The following is a 22157-nucleotide window of genomic DNA, read 5'->3' on the forward strand; positions in this document are numbered from 1 at the left end:
GGTAGGGGTTTGAATCCAGCAAGTGGCAAGTGTGTGTGAAGGGGGGTACGTGTGTGTGTAAGTGTGTATGAAAGAAACATCCCTTTTGGCAACTGGGAAAACACACCACAGGATGATCATTCCACTTTGTAAACTCTGATGATGTCAGCACCCTATAAGTATATCAGGGGAAAGGAAATCCCCCAGTAATGCAAATAGCGCGCTGTGCTAATGCGTCCGTCTCTAGTGTCATAACATAGGTAGGGGTTTGAATCCAGCAGGTGGCAAGTGTGTGTGAAGGGGGGTACGTGTGTGTGTAAGTGTGTATGAAAGAAACATCCCTTTTGGCAACTGGGAAAACACACCACAGGATGCACATACCCCTTTCTAAACGATATCACAATTATGTATGGCTTTTGATTACAGACATGCCACGTGTGTTTTGCACACACAGAATGCCCATGTGTGTGGGTTGTCACTCACAATAATGCATGACATTGATTAAACCAGTTATGGCAATGCACACATGATGTATGTGTGTACCAAATACACATATGTACCTGTGACCTTCAATAGTTACCATGTGTGATGCCTGCCACATGTGTATACATGGTATTTGCACAGGGTAACATTATGACCGTGGTCTTCTGTGCAGGTGCAGCATGTGGGATGTGTATATACAGTGTGAGATGTAGATGCTATCAGCCTAGTAGTGAGGGATGCACACCTGGTCTGGGGCATATAGTCTACATGTTGTTGATGTACAGGAGCTGCATGTTTTCACCTGTTGTGGGAGTGGTAAGACAGTATTCCATAGCAATGCAGTGACTGCATGCTAAGAACCATTCAGCTAGGGTGTTGTAGCTACACTAATTCATTAGCATTCAGTAATTTGTCAGAATCCCTGGTGAGGGTCTGATGCCAACCAAGGTCAGGGGTCTACCAGCCTGTGTCACTTGCTCAGTGATCCCTTCCATGTTCCCTATCATGTATCCCAGTGAGGGACATCCCACATCAGCTGTGGTGGCATGGACAATGACTGAGTCATATGTGTCCATGCATCTGACTGACTTGTATGTTTGTGTTATGTGGTGAACCATAGTGCCCCATGAGCATATCACTGTGACCTACACCTTTTCCGGCCTGGTGAGCATTGTCTCACTGTACTGGACAATAAAAGTACCTAACACAACTGCGGCAGTAGTGTTGTATAGCTGTACAGACTGTGCTTGTTTGACACACAGGATTTGTGTGCTATGTGTTATGCGTGCTGTGTGCAGGCCTAATGTATGCCTGTGTGCCAGCTGCAGAGATGTCTGCCAGTCATGCAGGATGCTATCCTTAGGCTTCACAACTGACCTGTTGTGTTGCCATGCTTGTATTGCTGTCCGTGTAGGTCCACATCAGATTGGTATTGCTGTCACTGTAGTATTTCATGCCACCAGACAGGTTATGCCAGTACTGGGTTCAGAGTGCTTAGTCCACAGTTTGGCCATGTGTTTCCATCTCATACATGTGATGTACATCCATGGGTAGGGATAGGGTTGACTGTGTACATGTGGCAGCTGTGACATTACTACATGACACACATATTCCACAACTGTACCATAGAGGTGACTGACAACTGACCTTTGCACATGCTACCATAGTATTGAGATTACATTGGTGATTAACAGCACATAGGGACAATGGTGATAAAGATACATAGGTCCATAGGTTCGTACAGGGATGTCTGCCCAGGGCATGTATCCACCTAGCCAGAATGTGTGTGCCTTTCAACATGCATTGTGAATCTGTCTTGCTATGCCCTTTTCCAAGGTTAGTATACTGTGCCTCTGTCTCACAGTGACACATAAGTGATACCCAGGGTAACCCTACAATGTCACATCCTGTCATTAATATCACTCTTGAAGATAGTCACTGAGTCAGTCTGCCTAACCTCTATTGGGATAATATTCAGGAATGAAGGGAGCCTCTGAGTTGTGAATGTGCCCCTCCAGCATGTCCTATGTATATCACTCCTGAGGTTCAAGTATTTCCAGCGTGTATCCTGGTGGGATCTGGATATTCTGAGATGCAGCATGGCCATTAAGTGAGGGTATGACCTGGCCTTCTATGTCAGGCACAGATTGCCTATGAAGAGGCAGTATGTCACTGAGTAGAGCTGCTGTTACTTTAACCAGTCAGTATGTGGCATCTGTTTGAACCCTTTGATCCCCTTGTCGAGGTACATATGTGGTATCTCCAGTTGCTGCAGGTGTCTGGTAAGGTGCATGCCGACAGGTTCATCATAGTCAATTATGGGCATGATGAGGGATGAGTAAAGGGGCACAATGTCCACCCCTGATCTACATGTGGATCCCATGATGATGTGGCCCATATAACATGCTTACCTAACCACTTTGTCCATGTTGTTGTCAAATGGTAGAATGCTATCAACCTGTGTACCCCAAGGTCCATAATTCCTTCGTCTGCACTTAATGGATTAACACATATGTGGTACGTTGTGGTCACTCTGTGTTTGACAGAGGGATGACTATACGCTTTCTGTCATTCACGTTGAGGCCATGGCTGTGGCACAAGTCGTGTGTTTGCAAGAGTCCCTTTTGGAGGGTGCGTGTGTTAGCTGGTGAGTTGATTATGGTGTCCGGTTTGCAGTCACCTGCGACTTGCTGAGCCACAGTACTTCCATGTTGGCCTGTACCTATGATAAATATATAATGAAGATGACAGCTCCCAGGGCTGTGCCTTGTGGGACACCACTTGTACCAGGTTGGAGGCTGACATGGCTCCAGCAATTCTACCATGTGTGTTCTGCCCTTGAGCCACTGTGCAATACCCATAGTGACATAGGGGTTAATATGTACACTGGTGAGCTTCCTAGAATGCACAACTGGGGTATTGTATCCAAGGCTTAGGCAAGGTTCAGGTAGGCTGTGTAGACCTCCTTCGCCTTGACAGTGGCCTTGGTGACTGTTTCAAAGAAATCAAACAGGTTGGAGAGGCAGGATTTGCCATTGACAAAGCCAAACTGTGTATGGTGACATGTCTGTAGGTCCACAATATCTAGATATGTGAGGTTCATGATGATCCTTGCCATAGCTTTGCAGACAAAGCTAGTCAGACATATGGGTCGAGTAGTGTCCAGGATCCGTGAAGGCACCACCTGAATGTTGAGGGACCACTGTTGCTGTATGCCACTCTCTGGCCACATATCGTGTATTAAGGCTGGGATTGAACAGTGGTGTTATGTCTGGGTGTAGCTCTTCTCATGGTTCATGTAGGACACAGCCTGGGACACTGTCTGGTCCCATTGATGCAGTGTTTATTGCTTTGGGAAGGGCATCTCTTACCTGAGCATCTGTGATGTCAGGGGGGCAGCACTGTGCCGCGAGACATATTTGCCCTTTTGGTGTGGTGGCGGAGAAGGCAGCATTGAACCTGTCCACTAGGATGATGGCAATGTCTGTGTGTTTTGTATTTTGTGTGACATCTTGGATTACCTCTGAGCATATCTGGGTAGTACCACCCAGGTTACTAACATAACTACAGGCAGCCTTGTGATTATCCTCAGTGGCTTGTGGAACCCTCTCTCAAAGATGGCCTTAGACAATCATATGGGTGCCTGTAGTTGTCTTCCAATACTCATCAGTGGTGCCTTCACATTTTGGGAGGTTGTTGTATCATGTAGTGGCGTCATCCTTCTATTGTATAGTGTGTTTATGGCTGGTGTCCGGCACCCAGGACATCTGCCTTTGGAGAATTGGGTCATGCTTTCATATGTGGCTTCATGATCCATGCATTCCTGAATGTGTCCATAGAATGCCTTTATACAGGTATCTGCAGTCTGGTCCATATTGTCAACAGGCCTTGGGCCTTTGAAGGTTTCCACATCATTTATGAGGGGTGTGAACTTGCTTGACATGAGCTGTTGACAGACGTGCCGCCCTCCAGACAGAGCAAGGTGAGGGTCACAGTTAGCTACTTGTCGGGTGATAGCATGTGCCACATAACACAGGCACACAGGTCACTCCACAGCAAGTACAGCTATGAGGCAGACATTGTCCATGCTGGTGCAAACAACCTGAGACGTACCTCCCTGGACCACATGGCAAGAGACACAGAGGAGCTCTTACAGCACCCTCTCAAACTCAGGACTCCCACACAGCCTTCATGCTGACACAGGACAGTTTAGATTACTCTGCAAACACCATCATACTGGGTGACGTCAGCTACCCAAACATAGACTGTGAACATTACACAAGCCACAATACCCAAGCTCTAGGGTTCCCATAGATCAGACATTCTTTGGCTATGGAACAGGTAACCAACCTTCCCACAAGAGGGGCAGATATACTAGACCTGATCATCACAACCATGAGTACAAACTGCTCACCACTGGGAGTATATCCCTCATTGTTGCAATCAAACCATATACTCATCACACTGGAGTACTGGATCCCCACATATGCAAACCTCAAACACATCGATGTGTGTGTTGGAAATGTCCCTATTAGCAACTGTGACAGTACAGTACAGGATGCAGATTCCCCTTTTGAAACACTGATGATGTCAGGACTGTATAACTATATTACCTGTAGTAAAGTCCTCCAGTAATTCGCATAGCGCTCTGCTAATGCGTCTTTCTCCAGTGTCATAACGTAGTTAGGTAGGGGTTTGAATCCTGCAAAAGGAATGTATGTGTGTTAGTATGAGTGGGGTTTATGTGTGTGCACTATGCTGGGAGGGTTAACTGCCTTTTGACAACTGGGAGAACACACTACAGGGTGCACATCCCTCCTCCTACACACAGATGATGTCAGCACCCTCTAAGTACAGCGTTAGTAAGAATTTCTCCAACTACTGCAAATAGCACACTCTGCTAATGTGTCTGTTTCTACTGTCATAACACAGTTAGGTATGGGTTTGAATCTTGCAAATGGAAAGTATGTGTTTTACTGTTGGTGGGGTTAGTGTGTGTGCACAATGATGGGGTGGGATGTGGCTTTTGCCACATGGGGCTATGCACTGCAGGGTGGTCATTACCCTTAACAAGCAGTGATGTTGATAGCACCCTATACAAACAAAACTACAAAAGAGAAGGTGGTGGTACCAATAACACATGTAAGGTAACACTTCTTCAAGTAATGTCCACAAAACGGAGTAGGATAATCAAACAATTCTTTTATTCTATACAGACAACATGACAACAGACAACTGCCAGTACTCAGTATAGTGTTACATGCTACTGTAACACGCACATGTACCCAAATATACCTAGATAGTGCTCTGAAGCCTGAATGTGGCAAGTGTGTGGATGTGGGATGTGTCTGTGTGTGCATTTCCATATGGGAAACATGTTTGATGTGGCAATCAGGGTACTACAGTACCTGATGCACATTACATCTTTCAACCGATGAGGTTGCCTGCACCCTGTGAGTACAGGTAGAGAAGGGGACGCCAGTAGTAAACAACATAGTGCACTTCTCAAATGTGTACCTGTCATGTATCAACAGCTACTCATGTAGGGTGATAAATAATGGGAATGGCAGGTGAGCATGTGCATGTGTGTGGGTAGCAGGGTGTGTATAAATGCATGTGTGACAGAACAGTTACATATAGCTGAATCTACGTAACAGCACAAGATGCATTGCCATAGTCAATGTTAGCATGTGATGGTGTGCAGCTGGTACACTTTGGTAAGTAGTATGGGTGCATATAACAATTGAGGACAGTCATACAGTTACTGCAGCAGGACTGCTGGGATATACACACAATTATACTGGAACAGTGAACAGTTACCAACATGTTACTACTTATACACATCTATGTAGTCACCCTGTGCATCAGCAACGTGTTTACCTTTACCTGCACCGATGTTGTAGTATGCAGGAGGTGGCACAGTGTCATCATATGCACAGGGTGTGGGTTAGGTATGCCCAAGCCAGCCACTGGTAACACCAATTGACATGTGTGTGTATGTGTGTTTGTGAGGGGCAGCAGTACAGGGTGGACCTGTGTTGGTGCAGTGTGTGTGTGTATGTGTTTGCCCTAGGTGTTAGGTTTCTGCATGTGTGTAAGCACGCACACAGTCCCACATAATGGCTGCCATGTACAGGGTTTTGTGGACAGCCACAGACTGCACCTGTCAGGTCATCCAGATCAGTGTCTGTGGGCACGGACACGGTACCTGTGCCTGGCAGGGGTGCTACGGGCCGTATCCGGTACTAACCCAGACTGGGTACTGTCATCGGAAGCAGGGGTGTGTTGACTGGACACAGTTCCCTGTTGGGACTGTCCAGAGCCACGTGCACGTGGTCTCCTGGGGCGTCTTGATGACAGCACAGACCCAGCATTGCTGGGGCTGGTGCTGGCACTTGAGGTGCGCAAGTGGGCCTGTTGTCGTCATGCGCCACTGCCAGCTGGTGCTGTTGCTGGCATACGCCACGCCGACGCCGCAAACGCACACCATCGCCCTGGCCCATGGACATCTGGTTGTGGAGCAGCTGTTCTATCCCCCACAACGTCTGTCAATGACATCTGTGAAGTTACGGATAGCATTCGCAACGCCACGCATGCCATCTGTCATGGCTGTGCGACATGCTCTCAGCTCCCTCAGACCCTGTCTGGTGTACCTTTCCATACGTGCCTGTGCCTGTATGACAGTTCAAACATAGTGGAGGTTGACATACCTCCTTGGGCACGCCGGCCAGAGGCAGTACGCCACGGATGCCCCCACGAGAACCCATGGGCGACTGTCTGCGTGGTACCATTGGAGGCCCCTGCTCATGGCTGCCTTGTGGGGATGCATGTACCACAGGTACCACATTACCCTGATCTATGCCCACTGCAGACTGTCCATCACCTAGGGACAATGGTGACAAAGGATGTAACGGCAGGATGACTGTGCGCATTGACGGGTTGAAAGCTGTGTACTGTCAATTGGCTGACCAATGGTGGACCCAGACACACCTTCCTGCACCATTACAGACATTTCATCATCATCAGTACCTGGGGCACAAGATTCAGGTTCCCTGCTGCAGGTCACCAGAGCAGCACCAGAACCTACAGGAGGAAAACATGGAACACAGATTACAGTCTCAATACATATTTGACAGAGATGCACTTCAATACTAATGCACACATTCAGAAATGGACACATGCACTCATGGACACTAACACACATGCACACTTGGGCACAGGCACACTTGCACACATGCACACCCCACAGTAAACACACACATCAGTACCGTGTTACACTACTCAATTTACTACAACTGTGTATTACGGGTATTGTGAACACAGTCACCAGCAAGTCTACTACAGAGTTACACTACTCTTCCTAGTTTTATAAATTGCTTTACAGATAATGTTAAAAAGACTCACCAGCATGTATGGCCTGCCTCGTTGCTAGATGGGAGGGACCTGGAAGTGTGAAGAGAGTAATGTCAGTGGGCACATGTGTGCCATTTGTTTTGCACATGATACAGTACAGTAGTACACTAGTTCCCTTATACACATCAGCTGCACATAATGTCTGTATATATATCATGATGACAGATACATACCACATGCACACCTTATGCGTGCATGAAGTAACAGTGTACAGAACAGTCATATGTACATACCAGGGGTTAACTCTAATCTCACCCTTACCTCTCTACAAACGACAACTCAAACTGTACTTCCAAAACCACTGGCTTTGTTCTTCTTGGAGTCCAGGCTAACGTCCCTCTCCCTACCCTCTCTTTACCTTTAACCCCTCATTGTGCATAGAAACTAGCTTCTACCCTGTTTCTTTCACCTTGATGTCCTTCTATGCTCTGACCTACTTCTCCCATCCCTCCCACATCCTCTTGACTGTCTTCCTTCTTTTCCTCACTTCCCTTCTTGACTCCTGCCTCTTCCATATCATTGTATCTTTCATACTCCTTCTACTTCTCTACCCTTCTGAGCCCTAACTATTATGTATATGGCTTTTGCCTTATTGCATAACCGTTATGCTTTAGGTAGGATTGCTTTGAAACCAACGGTACATTGTGTATGACTCTAAACTGTTTGAGTTCCTTACATGTATGTTGATTTAGTTAACAGGCTGGTGTACAATTCTATCATGTTGGCTGTCTGTATTAACAACTTGTCTGTCTGCCTTTATTACGTTATGTGTGGAGCTTTTCTCCACAGGCCTCTACTGAAAATGGACATATATCCAGCTAGACTATCTGGGTCAACAAATGTAAAAGTAATAACAATAAATGAATATGGCATCTTACCTGCATGCTCGGTGTCTTGCTGCTGTGTGGATCCAACCTCCATCATGATGCATGAGTGTTGCTGTTGTTGTTCTGGGGCTGGATCCACAACACTTAGCAGTAGCCCCTCCTGTCTCGTGAGGGGGGGATGTGTGGCCACCCCCCCACCTGTGGCAACCTGTTGCTTGCGGATATCTGCAGCACGCTGGCGGACATTTCTTATCAAATCACTGCAGTGATGTCTCACCTGCTCATATGTCCTATCATGCATGCCAACATCATTTATCCTGCTAACGAGGTTTTGCCACAGTGCAGACCTCTCCTGCTGATTCTGGGTGGTGCGTGAGAACAGGATGGCATAGTCACGCACCAGGCTCTGGTGAATCACGTCATCCTCTGCAGCAGAATATGATGGGTTCCTTTTGGAGCCATGTCAAGCTGGAAAGGTACACAAACAGGTTATCAGCATAGTATCTCAACAATACATGGTACACATTCTATACAGGGAGTATTAACTTCTACTTATTACTGCTTGGTTAAAACTTGATTACAGTGTAGCTATCATTCTATGTCATTTGTACTAAGCACTTGGCCTTCAGACCAGTTGTTTTACATTAGGGAGGTTGGTGGCAAGCACTGTGGTGGCAGGACACATATCTTTCATCCATTGAAGTTGGGAACTGCTGATTGAGGGCCCAGTGTACAAGTGTATTAGTTCTGGTATGGGCAGTTGGCCTTCAGGCCAGTTATTTAACATTAACAAGGTTTGTGGTCTGCACTCGTGTGTGACAATAGGCTGTACTCTGCCATTCATAGCTGGGGACATCTGGTTTCAGGTTTATAGTGCCTGCATATCTGAGCTGTATCTTACTGACATTGCTACACCTTGTTTGCTGTAGCAACCACTACATCCAGGCCTCCTGGATCTACCTTTGTTTATATGCTTGTTATTTGTTAGCTTGTTATTTCACTGGTATGCTACTTCCACATAGTACACAGCTTGTCAACACGTCTGTGACTCACTACTGATATCTGCATTGCTTACTGTATGTATTTCCATGTTACACATGACAGCAAGTGACTGCTTCTCATTGTTGCATTTACTTAATTGTGACACATTGCACTTAGGTTACCTGGCACTTGCTCACTGACGCTTTTATATCAGTCAGCAGTTGTAGGTAATGTCAGTACACCCTCACTCCCCACTGGACCTTGTTTTCAATCATTAATTATTACAGAATTCAGAATAGTATTCTAGCATGTCCAGAGGTCAGTTGTCAGTTCCCTTCCCAGTCCAGCTGGTGAGTGTGGTACTCCAGAGACAATGTTGGAACAGATGCATGTACACAGACAACCCCCTCCTCCTAACAACAAATTCAAACTCATGTGAGTGATGCAACCATATACCAAACTGGAGGCTAGGCTCTGTCTACTCAATACCGCCATAACCAGTCAGGTGGCCAAGGAGACCACACACTACACTTCCAGTCTCACATAGACCTACCACAACAGCGGACCTAACACATGATCACACATGAACATACTTGTAGGCTCGGACCACAGCTATGCCTATGCAGCAGAGACCTCCTAAGCAGACATCCATGCAACCACTACCAAGGAAACGAACATGTGCAACACATATCACACAAAGCCAATGTGCTGAACACTCACAGCCATTAACAGTAAACAACACACCTCATACACCTGTACTAGGTGCCTCTATCATCAGGCACACTAACATCACGTTCACCAGGCTTAACGAGGTGAGGGTCACGGTGTGCAGCCTGTCGGCCACTATGACCTGCCACATAACACAAACACTCAGGTAACCCCAAGGCAAGTACAGGTATGACTCAGTCAATGTCCATGCTGGTGTGAATGGCCTGACACATTCCTCCCTGGACTACATGACATGAGACAGTACAGAGCTCTCTGAGCACGTAGCCCAAGACAGTTTGACCCTGACCTTGAGTAGCATCCTACCCTCACCTAGAACCATGCCACAATATCAAGGCACGATGATCCCTTCCAACAATTGACTGACATACTGGTGTCATTCACAGGTGTGCCAATGCCTGCCATCTTGGGGTGGTATGCTTTGCTAGGGACAGCTTGCACCTGTCACCCCTGTCCTATTGGAATTTGGCGGAGCCTCTTGCTACACACATAGTGCCTGTATTAGGCAAGGCTCATAAGGCAAACCCACATCCATTTGTATCACAAAGGATGAGGAAGTAAGAGTGATGCTACTCAACACCGGAAGTCTAGACCTAAGGATGCACGCACTCAAAACCCTACTTAACATTCTGGCCATCGATATCTGTGCAGTAACATGAACCTGTTTCAGGTTTCACAGGAGCACACCAGTACTACCAGGTTATAGCTGTTACCATTCTTGTCGGCCCCAACACTTGAACAAAGGAGGGGGAGTATCAGTATTCAATGCAGATTCCCACCTCCACATTGGTGGCACAGTACAACATAGGTGTTAGGCCATTGAGTACAGAAGACGTGGTTGGGGACCTGGGGAAGAAACATGGTAGCGGTCTGTCATTTGTCAACCACATGGCCAATGTGGATTGAAAGACATGTTATATAGCCCAGCTAATCATGAGGGATTCACATGTATGGCAGGGGAGGTCATTGTGCCTCTTTACTCATCCATCATCAAGCCTATAATTGCGTACAATGCACCTTTTGGGATGTACCTAACCAGACACCCACAGCAACTGGTACAGGACAACAGTACCTCATCAAGGGGATGCAATGGCTCACACAGATGTCATATGCTGCCCAGGTAAAGTAAATCCAGCTGGACTCAGTGGCTTACTGCCTGTTCAGAGGCAATCTGTGTGTGCCATATACAGCCATGTCCTACCCAGCAGTAATGAACATGCTGCACCTCAGGCAATCAGAGTCCCATACAGCCACATGCTCAGGAGAGCTGGACCTCAGCACTGACATACATGGACATGCTGGAGGGGCATATTCCTAACCGAGAGGCTCCCTTCACTCTGTAATGAGCTCACACTACAGGTTAGGCAGAGTCCCTCATTGACTCTCTTCCATAGGAATCTGGATGAGTGGATGTAGATCATAGTTGTACCCCAGGTATCACTTCTATGTCACTGTTAGACAGAGGCACAGTATACTAACATCGGACAAGGGCATAGCAGCATAACTTGTAATTGGGTGGCGAAGACAAACACATTCTACTAGGCTTACCAATGCCCTAGGGCAAATAGCCTAGTATGAACCTATGAACATGTGTGTACTGCTATAGTACTTCTGCCATATGTTGCATGTGTGTGTGTTGTGGGGCTGCACAGGTAATGGCCGGATACTTCTGCACAGGCGACACGTCTGACACATTCTGGGTGTTCATCCCTACATACTGGATGTGTGTTGCCATCCAACCCAACCCTGTGATGTGCACACATTACTCAGCCTGGATTTACATATCCGAACAACACCACAAGCACAGTACACTACCTTGCTATGTATGCATTTAATTACACAGTTAGTCAGTAGTTATGACAGTGATGCTATCCATGCAGCCCATTGGGCCAGTGGAAGCCACAACACACACCGCCAGCACCTTTGCATATGCTTACCACAGACATCCCACATACTGCATCTACTGTGCACACACATATCTAACCCAGAACAACTGCACACCACGTATTAATCCTGTCCAGTGGAGTACAGATACAGGCATATTGTATAACAATAGTAGGAGGCTACTGCAGCACAGGGCAGATTCACATGACAGCAAGGCATCTGTGGTCAGCAGTGTTAAGATGCTTCACATTCACCAAATGCACAGATATTGGCAACATTGTTGCAGACAGTGTAGGTGCAGGTACCCCCCCCCCCATTCTCCTACACATGTGGTATTAGTTATCCCAGATGACTGTCACCTCCCTATCCTCTCACATGTCCAGGTGAGAGCCACCTTCATCATTGCAGAACACATAGCATCACTGTTATGAAATGGTATCCCTGGATGTGTGCTACATTCACCCCTGAAGGACATAGCACCACATGACAGACTGATATTAATCCCTGGCCATACTACAGGATATGTACCTGAACAGTGCCATACATACACAGTGGTTCCACACCAATGAGGAGGAACCTCTACTGACCCTGGGAACTACTGCATCATATGCACAACTGGCCTTGTGTTCTAAGCTATGGAAGTGTTAAGTATGGGCAACATGTACAGCAATATTACATATGTTTATATTTCAGGACTATGTACACACAAACCTATCTCATGGACATACCTATAGATAGTGAACTATGATACATTTGGAGGTGTCACAGTATACACAGGATTAACCTGCTACTTTGCATTACCTGTGTTTGTGGCAGCTGTTGCTGTGCCAGTGGTGCTTGTTGCTGCTTGCTGCTTGCTGCTGCTTTTGCTGCTGGCTGTCGTTATATTTGTTTGTTTATCTCTCTGTCTCTCTCTCTCTTTCTCTGTAGGTTTTGTGCAATGAATGTATTGCATGAGTGTAGTGTGGGTACTCAATGCTTTTGTAGGTATCTGCATAGGTCCATGTGATGGCCTCTGCACCAATTGTAAGGCAGCATTTGCTAATTGCATGCAGCCAGGTGTGTACTGATTGCATGTCTCACTGTGATTTCAGGACACTGCTATAAAAGGGTATGTGAGATAGGCGTTGCCCTTTCAGATTGTAGGGCGTGGACCATGCTGGTATGCTGTTGACAGTGTTCTGTGAGTTTGAAGGTTTGTACATCTCCCATGCTTCATGCTGTGTTGTAGATTCAGGTTGCTGCATTTCTCTTGCCTGTTCCCTGTAGTGTGTGTATGCATACTGACACCTACAACTATATGTCATATGTATTGCTATATAAATATATATATATATCTGTGTACATATACATACTTTCATATATGTACATTAGCTGACATTATTGGGTACAAGCTAACAATTAGCAGGGCTGTTTCTGTTAACACTACACTAGTATGGGAATCCAGTAATTGGGACTATAAAAGTCTGCCTGACATGCTTTGGGTAGTAGACATACTATATTGCCTTTATCTTCATTCCTACTATTACATGTTCCACTTATTTAGCACTATATTCCTGTATGAGAGTCATGGCTTAGTGGTAGGTCATACAGACTAGTGTTACAATGGTCTTGTGGTAGGGCCTACTAGTATGCTTATATTCTGCTTTTGACTTGAGTATAGGGCCTATCAATCAAAGTGCTGGAGGCACCTTTAAGCAGTTAAAGGGGTTAGTAGGTCTCACAGGAGCCAGGCTGTGTTGCAGATTCTGGTTGCTGCATTTATCTTCACTGTTTCCTGTAGTGAGTGTGTATGGATACTGACACCTACAACTATATTTCATATGTATTAATATATATTTATATATATGTATGTGTAGCTATACATACCTTCATATATGTACATTACCTTACTTTATTATGTACAAGCTAACAAGTAGCAGGGCTGTTTCTGTTAACACTGAACTAGTATGGGAATCCAGTAATTTGGCCATTGAAACTCTACCTGACATGCTTTGGATAGTACACCTCCTATATTGCCTTTATACTGATTCCTACTATTACATGTTATATTTATTTTAGCACTGTGTTCTTGTAAGGCAGGCATGGCTTAGTGGTAGGTCATACAGACTAATGTTACCAAGGTCCTGGGTTCGAGACTGACAGTGGGAATTTATTTTTATTTGCAAGCTTTCAAACTGAGTACAGGGCCTGTCAATCAAAGTGCTGAGGCCACCTTTAAGCAGTTAGAAGGGTAAGTAGGTCACACAGGGGTCAGGCTGTGTTGCAGATTCAGGTTGCTGCATTTATGTTCACTGTTTCCTGTAGTGAGTGTGTATGGATACTGACACCTACAACTATATTTCATATGTATTTATATATATTTATATATATGTATGTGTAGATATACGTACCTTCATATATGTACATTACCTTACTTTATTATGTACAAGCTAACAAGTAGCAGGGCTGTTTCTGTTAACACTGACCTAGTATGGGAATCCAGTAATTTGGCCATTAAAACTCTGCCTGACATGCTTCAGATAGTACATCTCTTATATTGCTTTTATACTGATTTTCACTATTACATGTTATATTTATTTTAGCACTGTGTTATTGTAAGGCAGGCATGGCTTAGTGGTAGGTCATACAGACTAATGTTACCAAGGTCCTGGGTTCGAAACTGACAGTGGGAATTTATTTTTATTTGCAAGCTTTCAAACTGAGTACAGGACCTGTCAATCAAAGTGCCATAAAGGCACTTTTAAGCACTTTAAACCAGGTCTGCGCTCGTTTGCGGAGCTCACGATGCGACTGGCGGTGAGCTCCGCTAACACAAGCACACCAGCTAATTTCTTTGAAAGAAAAGAAAAGGGGTGGCAGGAAAGTGGTGAAAAGGGGTCACAAAGAGGGTAAGACAGTAGGGAAACAAGCGTGGGATTTGCAGGAGGGATGTAGGTAAGGCCCATAGATGCCCATGTCATTGGCAGCAACAGCTGTGCATTTCCATGTATTTTGGTGAGACATTGGAAAACTTTCACCCCTGAGAGAGGTGTCAGGACAACATTAATATTTGTTGTAGAGCCAATTGTAATTAACTGTTTCAATGTCAAGCAGACATGTGTGCGACATGGACAGCTATGTATGGGGCATAATTTTTTGTGGGTACAGAGTGCCCTTTTTTTTCAGGTGAGAGTGGTATGTCAGGTGAAGGAAGTCGGTATAGCTGGGGAGGTAGGTTGGGTAGGTTAACAGACAAGACAGACAAGACTCATACAGGGGTGGTGTATGACACACGTGGGGGGGTTACACAATTGACGGGGACGGAGGTTGGGATATCCGAGATGCATGAGCCCACAGATGGCAACAGTGGAACTGATATCCCCACCCATAGGCAGTTGCCACTGTTCCTTCACAGCCCAGGATGGGGCTGTGCTGGGGGCTGTGTAGGCGGGGCAACGGCCGGGGCCATTAGCTGTGCCACACGAGCCTCGAGCTGGCGTAGGGGCCCAAGAACGGAGTCTTGGATCTCCCTTCGCACCACAGACCGGACACCTTGGAGGGTGAGTGGACGAACCCCTCCGGCCACACTTGCAGAGGGGGGACGGGCCCCATCCCCTGCAGTGCTTCCACCCGAAGGTGGCACAGGGCCACCGGAGGGGGGTCCGGCCTGGGCACTAGTGCCAGGTGCAGTCGCCAGCTGAGGTGGGAGAGGTGGGTCCGCTGGGACCTGCCTTCCCAAGCGTTCTAGGTTTGTGAGTAGTTATGTTAGTTTGGGTTAGTGGCATTTTATTCCATTCAGATTAGTTGTAACAGCATGCATTGGTATTCCCATCAAACAAACACCCAGATATTAACACCATTGAACAAGGGCATATCAATATCACATGCATTATTTGAACAGAAATACACAGTCAAACAACATGCAGGGTTGATTAATGGCAACAGGCCATCAAATTTGCAGGTATGAACAGGGCACATGCACAAACAGACATGCATATATTTTTGAAACGGACAAATGTCCATGATTAATGAAATGTTCACATACCATTATTTAGTGGGTGTTGTTATATGGAATTATAGGGTTGGGTGGAGATAGAAAGTGATGACACATTCATATGTTACACATTGATTTACATTTATAATAGGTACACAATTAAGTTGAGGCTGATGTTTCAAAATAATTTTTATTTGACTGTCATGCTACACCTGTTACAAATACATCACTATCCTACTTATTTTGAATCTGATCAGATACATCATCCTGCTACACTTTGACAGGACAGGGGACAACTATGGCTGTTTAATCTGTCAGATAATCATTCATTCTATCTGCAAATTGTTTACTGTGATCACCATACAGACTTTGGCCTAGACATTCCAGATTCTGACACACTGAAATCAGTTTGGGATATTAAGATGTACTTCCCACATGCATTTAGTTCTGTAGAAACACACTGGGGCTACTATATTCAGGGGTTATTACTACTTTATTTATTCATACATGACCCTTTCTGTCACTCTCACACATCCTGCAACTTCACAGTTCAGGTTGGTACTTCTAGGCTTTGTTCACATGTTAGACTGGTGGTGATTCAAACACTTTCCAACAGCCTCACTTCTGTCATGATTCAGCATTTCAACAGGGATATATCTCACATATGACTACCTCAGATTCTAAAGCTGTACTCTTGAGACTACTGCAGGTTACACTATATTTAATTCATGGTGGGACATCTGTATTACAGCACTGTTTAATTCTATCAATTATATTTCCAGTTACACTTGCATACTGATGAACTTGTTGCAGCCATACCTGCAGACTTACAATTCCTGCTTGCACATTATATTACTTTTAATCAATACACTGCAGTGTTCTGATACATGCTACAGTACAATATTTATTTACAAGTAATGGGTGGGGTTACTAACCTGCATGGTGGCGCACCAGCCTACGGGCATACATCTCGCGGTTCGCAGAGCGGACACCTGCAGCTGTAATATGAAAGAAGTAATATTGGACTACACATCTCCATGGTATCAGCCAGTTGAAATCCTTACATACATAAGCAAAATGTAACTTACTCAGTAGTGGGGCGTTGGGCATATCCCAGGCCTCCTGGATCCATTCGGTCAACTGGTCTTGCTTGCGTCGCTTCAGGTCCGCATGGTGGTGACGGACCTGCTCACCAGTGCGTGGAATGCCAGTAGCACTGGTCAGATCACGAGCCAACTGGTCCCATGCCTCTGCCCTATACGCTCCCCATGAGACCTGGCCCTGCATGAGTTGGGCCTCGTGATGATGGACAAGGAGCCAGACCATGTATCTGGACTCCTCAACGCTGTGCTCGAAAGCAACGTCCCTCACCTACTCCACTCATTCTGACTGCAGGTCTGTTCTACAATCGTTTCTGCTGTGTATTCCCGCCTATGGGGCTTATATATGCCGCTTTTCCCGCACATTTCTCTGATTGGCCGTTTTGGAATTGTATCTACTTCACTGGAAATGCTTTATCATGCTCCATTCTGGATTTTATCCCATATATATGCTATTTTTGCATTTCTAGGTATTGCTGTCATGGCTTAGTGGTTTAGTACCTTGACTCTAGTGCATGGTATCCTGGGTTCGAATCTGGTAACTGATTTTTGATTTTCCTGACAGAAATGAGTTGAGACCTGTCAATCAAACATGCCAAAAGCACTTTTAAGCACTTAAAAGCAGGTCTGCGCTCGTTTGCGTGGAGGTAACGCATGCGCACTGGCAGTTAGCTTGTGGGAGCGGCACGCAAATGGTGTGCGCTAGGGTAAACCTTAATTGGCTAGTGACACACATGTTCAGCTCAGCACAGCAAGTTGCAAACAGTTTCAGCCTGTTAAACCGGTGCTTAGCAACGGGCACACAGTTTGCAGCTTTTTAAAAACTACTCAGCTACGGGCAGTCTGTCTCTCAGCAGCTTAGCTATGAGTACATTTCTGACTATTTTTATTATTGTGTTACTTCAAAATATATGCTCCATTTCATTGCATTTTACAAAAGGGAATACTTTTACATTTGTACAATACTGTCAGGGGGCTTTTTAGTGCTTATTTACAAAAAAAAAAGGTTGTTGTGGGGGCTCGAACCCTGCCTGCCTACTCTTAGGCCAGCAACTCTACCACTAAGCTATTACTTCTTGGCTTACTTTGCATATTTAGTTTTTATATCCTTTTCCACTGACTGCTAACTGCAATTGCGCTAGTAGCACACCCGCGCACACAGTAGCAAACATTTACGGGGTTTAAAAAAAAAAAAAGGTTTTAATTTAATTTTATAACATCTCTTCACTTTATACACTGATGGTCTGTCGGAGCATGTGTTGTGTAGTGTGTTTATTCACATTTCCATGGCCTCTCTCGTGGCTGTTTACTTTCAGCCATTCTAGTCTTCCGGGAGTGTGTCCGCTTGCAGGGCTTAGCCTACAGACACGCCCCCTACTCTCTTACACGGACCGTGTAAGAGTTACTAGTGTGATTCAGCATGCCTCATGCACCTCATGCATATGCATGATATGCTGACATCACACCGTTTAACTGCAGCCTCCGTGTAAGAGTTATAACTCTTACACGGTGGCTTCCTGAATCTGGCCCTATGTATATATGTTTGCATATACATTTCTGTAGTGTGTGGTGTGTGTCTAAATCTGTGTATATTTGTGAGTATGTGAGACACACACACACACACTGTTTTTAATTAGGACAGTTTTTGAGGGTTAGGAGGTTGAAGGGCATTCCTTTAAACAATAGTAGAAATAGAGGCTGAGATCTCTAGATTTAAATTATGAGACAAAGATTGGAAATGCAAAGTCCTCACAGCATGTTTTTTTTTTTTATTCAAAGGGGTGAAAGAACTAGGCCTCAGACGTTCAGACAGTGGACATGAATTGATGACTACTGGTGTGTATTCAAGTCTTCCTGTCGTGGAACATTTCAAGATGGGAAATGGGCCTACAGAGTCAGAGGATGGGAGCCTGTCAAACCTTAGTGTTTACACAGATGACACTTCCAGCATTAACCTTCCTTTTGATGGTTCTGAACTGCAGCTGACAGAGGATTTCATTAAAACACTGGAGCCAGCTGAGAATCAGTCATATCGACCGAGGAAAGTAGATATTAATTACAACAATGTGACCAGTGTCACTAAAAAACTTCAGCATCTTCTGTCACCATCTAAGAAGACATCTTGGCACTCACTCAGCACAGAAGCAAAGAGTGCCTCTGTTGAAAGTTCAGCCAGCAGAAGGTCTTCTGAACAACGGGAAAGGCAGTCGCGGAGAAGCTTAGTGAAGGAAACACTGATGAAGGCAACAAGGAATAGGCCTGAATCAACAGCTTCTGAGGTAAGGCATAGTTTATTTTCTATGTTTTTTTTATGTAAAGCTTAGTGCCCTGTCACAAATTCTAATATGGTCTTACCATTTGCATCATGTACTATGTTCATACAGCAGATGAGGAGAAACCCAGAAAGTAGATGGGATCTTAAACATTTATTCAGTATATCATAGGTAGAATTTCTTAGCAGTTCTAGATCAAACTGAAATCTTTAGTTAAAAGAAATTGCTAGTGCATGCTCATGATGTTACCAGTAGTGCCCGACTCCAGAGAAGCCTCTGTTCTTTTCTAACTGCTGCAACTGCTCTTATCTCTGGTGGTGGTAGTAAGTTTTCTCCTTTTTCAGCAATGAGTGCTTAATTATCTTGTTACTACTAAACATGCCCAGAAAAACTTGTAGCCATCCACTGTTTCTAAACTAAGGAAATACATGTTTTTTTGTTTAAAAAGATCTTTCTCTGTATTCTGCATTTAATAGCACCCTGCAAAAATCCACAGACATTCTTACTGATGACTGTGACAGTGTTTTGACACCTACAGATATTTCTAAACCAAAGGCTGTTTTTTTCTGGAAGGTTCATATGTTGCAGTCAGATTACCTTTGGAAACCTGGGTATGTTCTTCTATTCATATGCTGCTGTATTCATGACATCAGGGAGGAGTTTGCTCTGATGAACTCTTGAATGTCCTGCCATTATACAAAAGTTAAATGCTACTGCAACGGTGCTTGCAACATCCTTCACCTCTTCTCTGACGGTTGTAATTGTAAAAGGACGTTTGGTATAAAGCGGACATCAGCAAGCATCCACCTCAGAACTTTTCTGCTGCCTGTGTGACTACCAGCTTCGGTTGTCGCTTTAGAAGAAGTGTTCTTCTACATCCAACTCCAGATAAGTACCCCAACTGCATTTTCTAATCTTTACTTGCTACTGCTTTGGGTTTCATGAAAGGTAGAAAGGGCAAGTGTAGGTGCGGAAGGCAAATTCCACATAAGGATTAGCATGAGCTCTGCCTATTCTGCCTAGGCCGAGAACACGACCATACCACACATAGTACTTGTCAGGCCTTTGTCCCCAAAACCCTTAGAAGCCATCTAGCAGCTTTGAATTTGTACCTTGAGAACCAAAGACTTAATTGTCTAGTCGCATGTATGTATCTGACGTTGGAACCCTCAGAAGCGCCCCCAGTGAAGAAGCCAAAAAGAGGAGGCCTGAACCGACTGCTGTGCCCTCCACTCCAGCTGTACCTCTCAAGGCCAATGAAGGCCCGGAGTCCTCGGAGCGTCCTTCGTTGGAAGGCCCGGAGGAAACTATTCCATTGCCCGATGTCATGTCCTGTTTGGGAAACTCAGGTGCCTGAGTTGGTTGCCGAGGGAGAACCTAGGCTTGTTATTTCCAGGGGACTGCTTGGGGTTTCTCAAATTATTGAACACGAAGACATAGAATCAGATGTTGTGGAGTGTAGGCCGGCATCAGGCCCTCCTACCCTCCACTATATTTCACAACCTTCTCCACCAGAAACTCATAAGAAGAGAAGACTAAATATATTTCCCAAGCTCTGTCTTCTCCAACCGTCGAACAGCCCCCGGATTGGCAGGCCTTTACCCAAGACCTGCTCAACACTTTCCTGGCCTTACGTCAGGGCCCGACCCCTACTCAGGCCCCTATGACTTCTACCCCCAAGGGAGCAATCCCTGACGATCCCTTTAGTGGAAGAGGATACATCAGAGGATGATGATGATGAATCCCTCACTTACTCCAAATGGATGGCTTCTTCTCTGGGATATGCCTCCCTAGAGGAGGAGTCCAATGGCACAGATTCCCCAGGCAAGGATCTCACCTTTGGTGAGACCATTATTAAGATGCAAAATTTCTTTAAATGGGATAGCAGCCAAGTCACTGAGACTCAGCCTGATTCACAGCCCCAAGCATCCAGACATATTCTGTAAGGTGTCTGAAGTAGCAACCTTTCTCTACAAGGCCCCTTCTGCAGATCCTGCAGTTACTTCTGTGACCATGGACAGAATTTCCAAATTGCTCCCCTCCACTTCTTTTCTGCCCTCGGATAAAGAGAGCAGGATGATGGAATTCTTGGGAAAGAAGTATACACTTTTGCCACCGTGGCAGTAAGAGCCATCAACTGTCAGACACACATGTCTAAATATGTTCTGGCTTTCATGGCAGATATAACAAAACAATTGGAAGAACTTACTTGATTCCTCTGCTAATGTGAAGATCTCTTCCCTCCTGAGTTCTTGCACCCAGGTCACAAAACATTCTATTAAGTGCACATACGATGGTGTAGAAGCCTCTGCTAGAGCTGCTGCCTCAGGTTCTGTCATCAGGAGGTTCACATGGCTGAGACTGCAAGCTCTCCCTGATGACATCAAATCCAAACTCCTGGATGTGTCTCTTGGCAACAGTCACCTGTTTGGCACAGCAGCTACTGATCTCTTAAAGCCCTCCAAACCAAAGGGAAGGAACTGCAGGAGCTGAGACATATCTTTGTGTCTCAAGTATCTAATTTTCAGAGGAGTTACCTAATGAAAACTTCATTTGTGAGACCTTCTGGTAAGAAACCTCAGACAAAACGCAGAAAGGAACACAGGAAACAGGCCCCACTCAGGCCTGTCTCTGCCACCCCTCCCTCTAAACAGCCTTTTCAGGGAAAACTTGGTAGCCTGTGACTACCAGGCTCTTCACTCAGGCACCCCTCTGTCCATGTGCCTCTCCCTCTCCCTTCCTGCTTGGAAGTAGGTTACCCAGGATTCCTGGGTCCTCTTGATCATAAAACAGGGATTTTTCATGACGTGGGAACCCAGACCCACCCCCAAAGGCATCCCTCACCCACCCCGAGATCCAATACCTGTCTTCCCACCAATCCTGCAAGAATTTCTTGCTCAAGGAACCTTTCAGGAGGTACCCACCTTGGCAAGAGGAAGAAGATTTTATTCAAGACTCTTTTTGGTCCCTAGAAAGGAAGGGCCCTGACGGCCTATCCTGGACCTATCCCACCTCA

At 45.4% G+C, this 22157-nt stretch overlaps 1 protein-coding gene across 2 annotated transcripts in view; it reads left to right on the top strand.

The window, feature by feature from the left end:
• The window catches only part of DENND4B (DENN domain containing 4B), a 2518380-nt gene that overhangs the window by 1684372 nt on the left and 811851 nt on the right, over positions 1 to 22157 (top strand). For both annotated transcript variants that reach the window (XM_044079736.1, XM_044079737.1), the window contains one exon: positions 18648 to 19147. In XM_044079736.1, coding sequence (XP_043935671.1) covers positions 18648 to 19147 — 500 coding nt within the window. The remainder of the gene's footprint in view (positions 1 to 18647; positions 19148 to 22157) is intronic.

This window comes from Protopterus annectens, chromosome 8.part0 (genome assembly GCF_019279795.1).
Source record: "Protopterus annectens isolate FY-2018-M chromosome 8.part0, PAN1.0, whole genome shotgun sequence".
Lineage (NCBI taxonomy): Eukaryota > Metazoa > Chordata > Ceratodontiformes > Protopteridae > Protopterus > Protopterus annectens.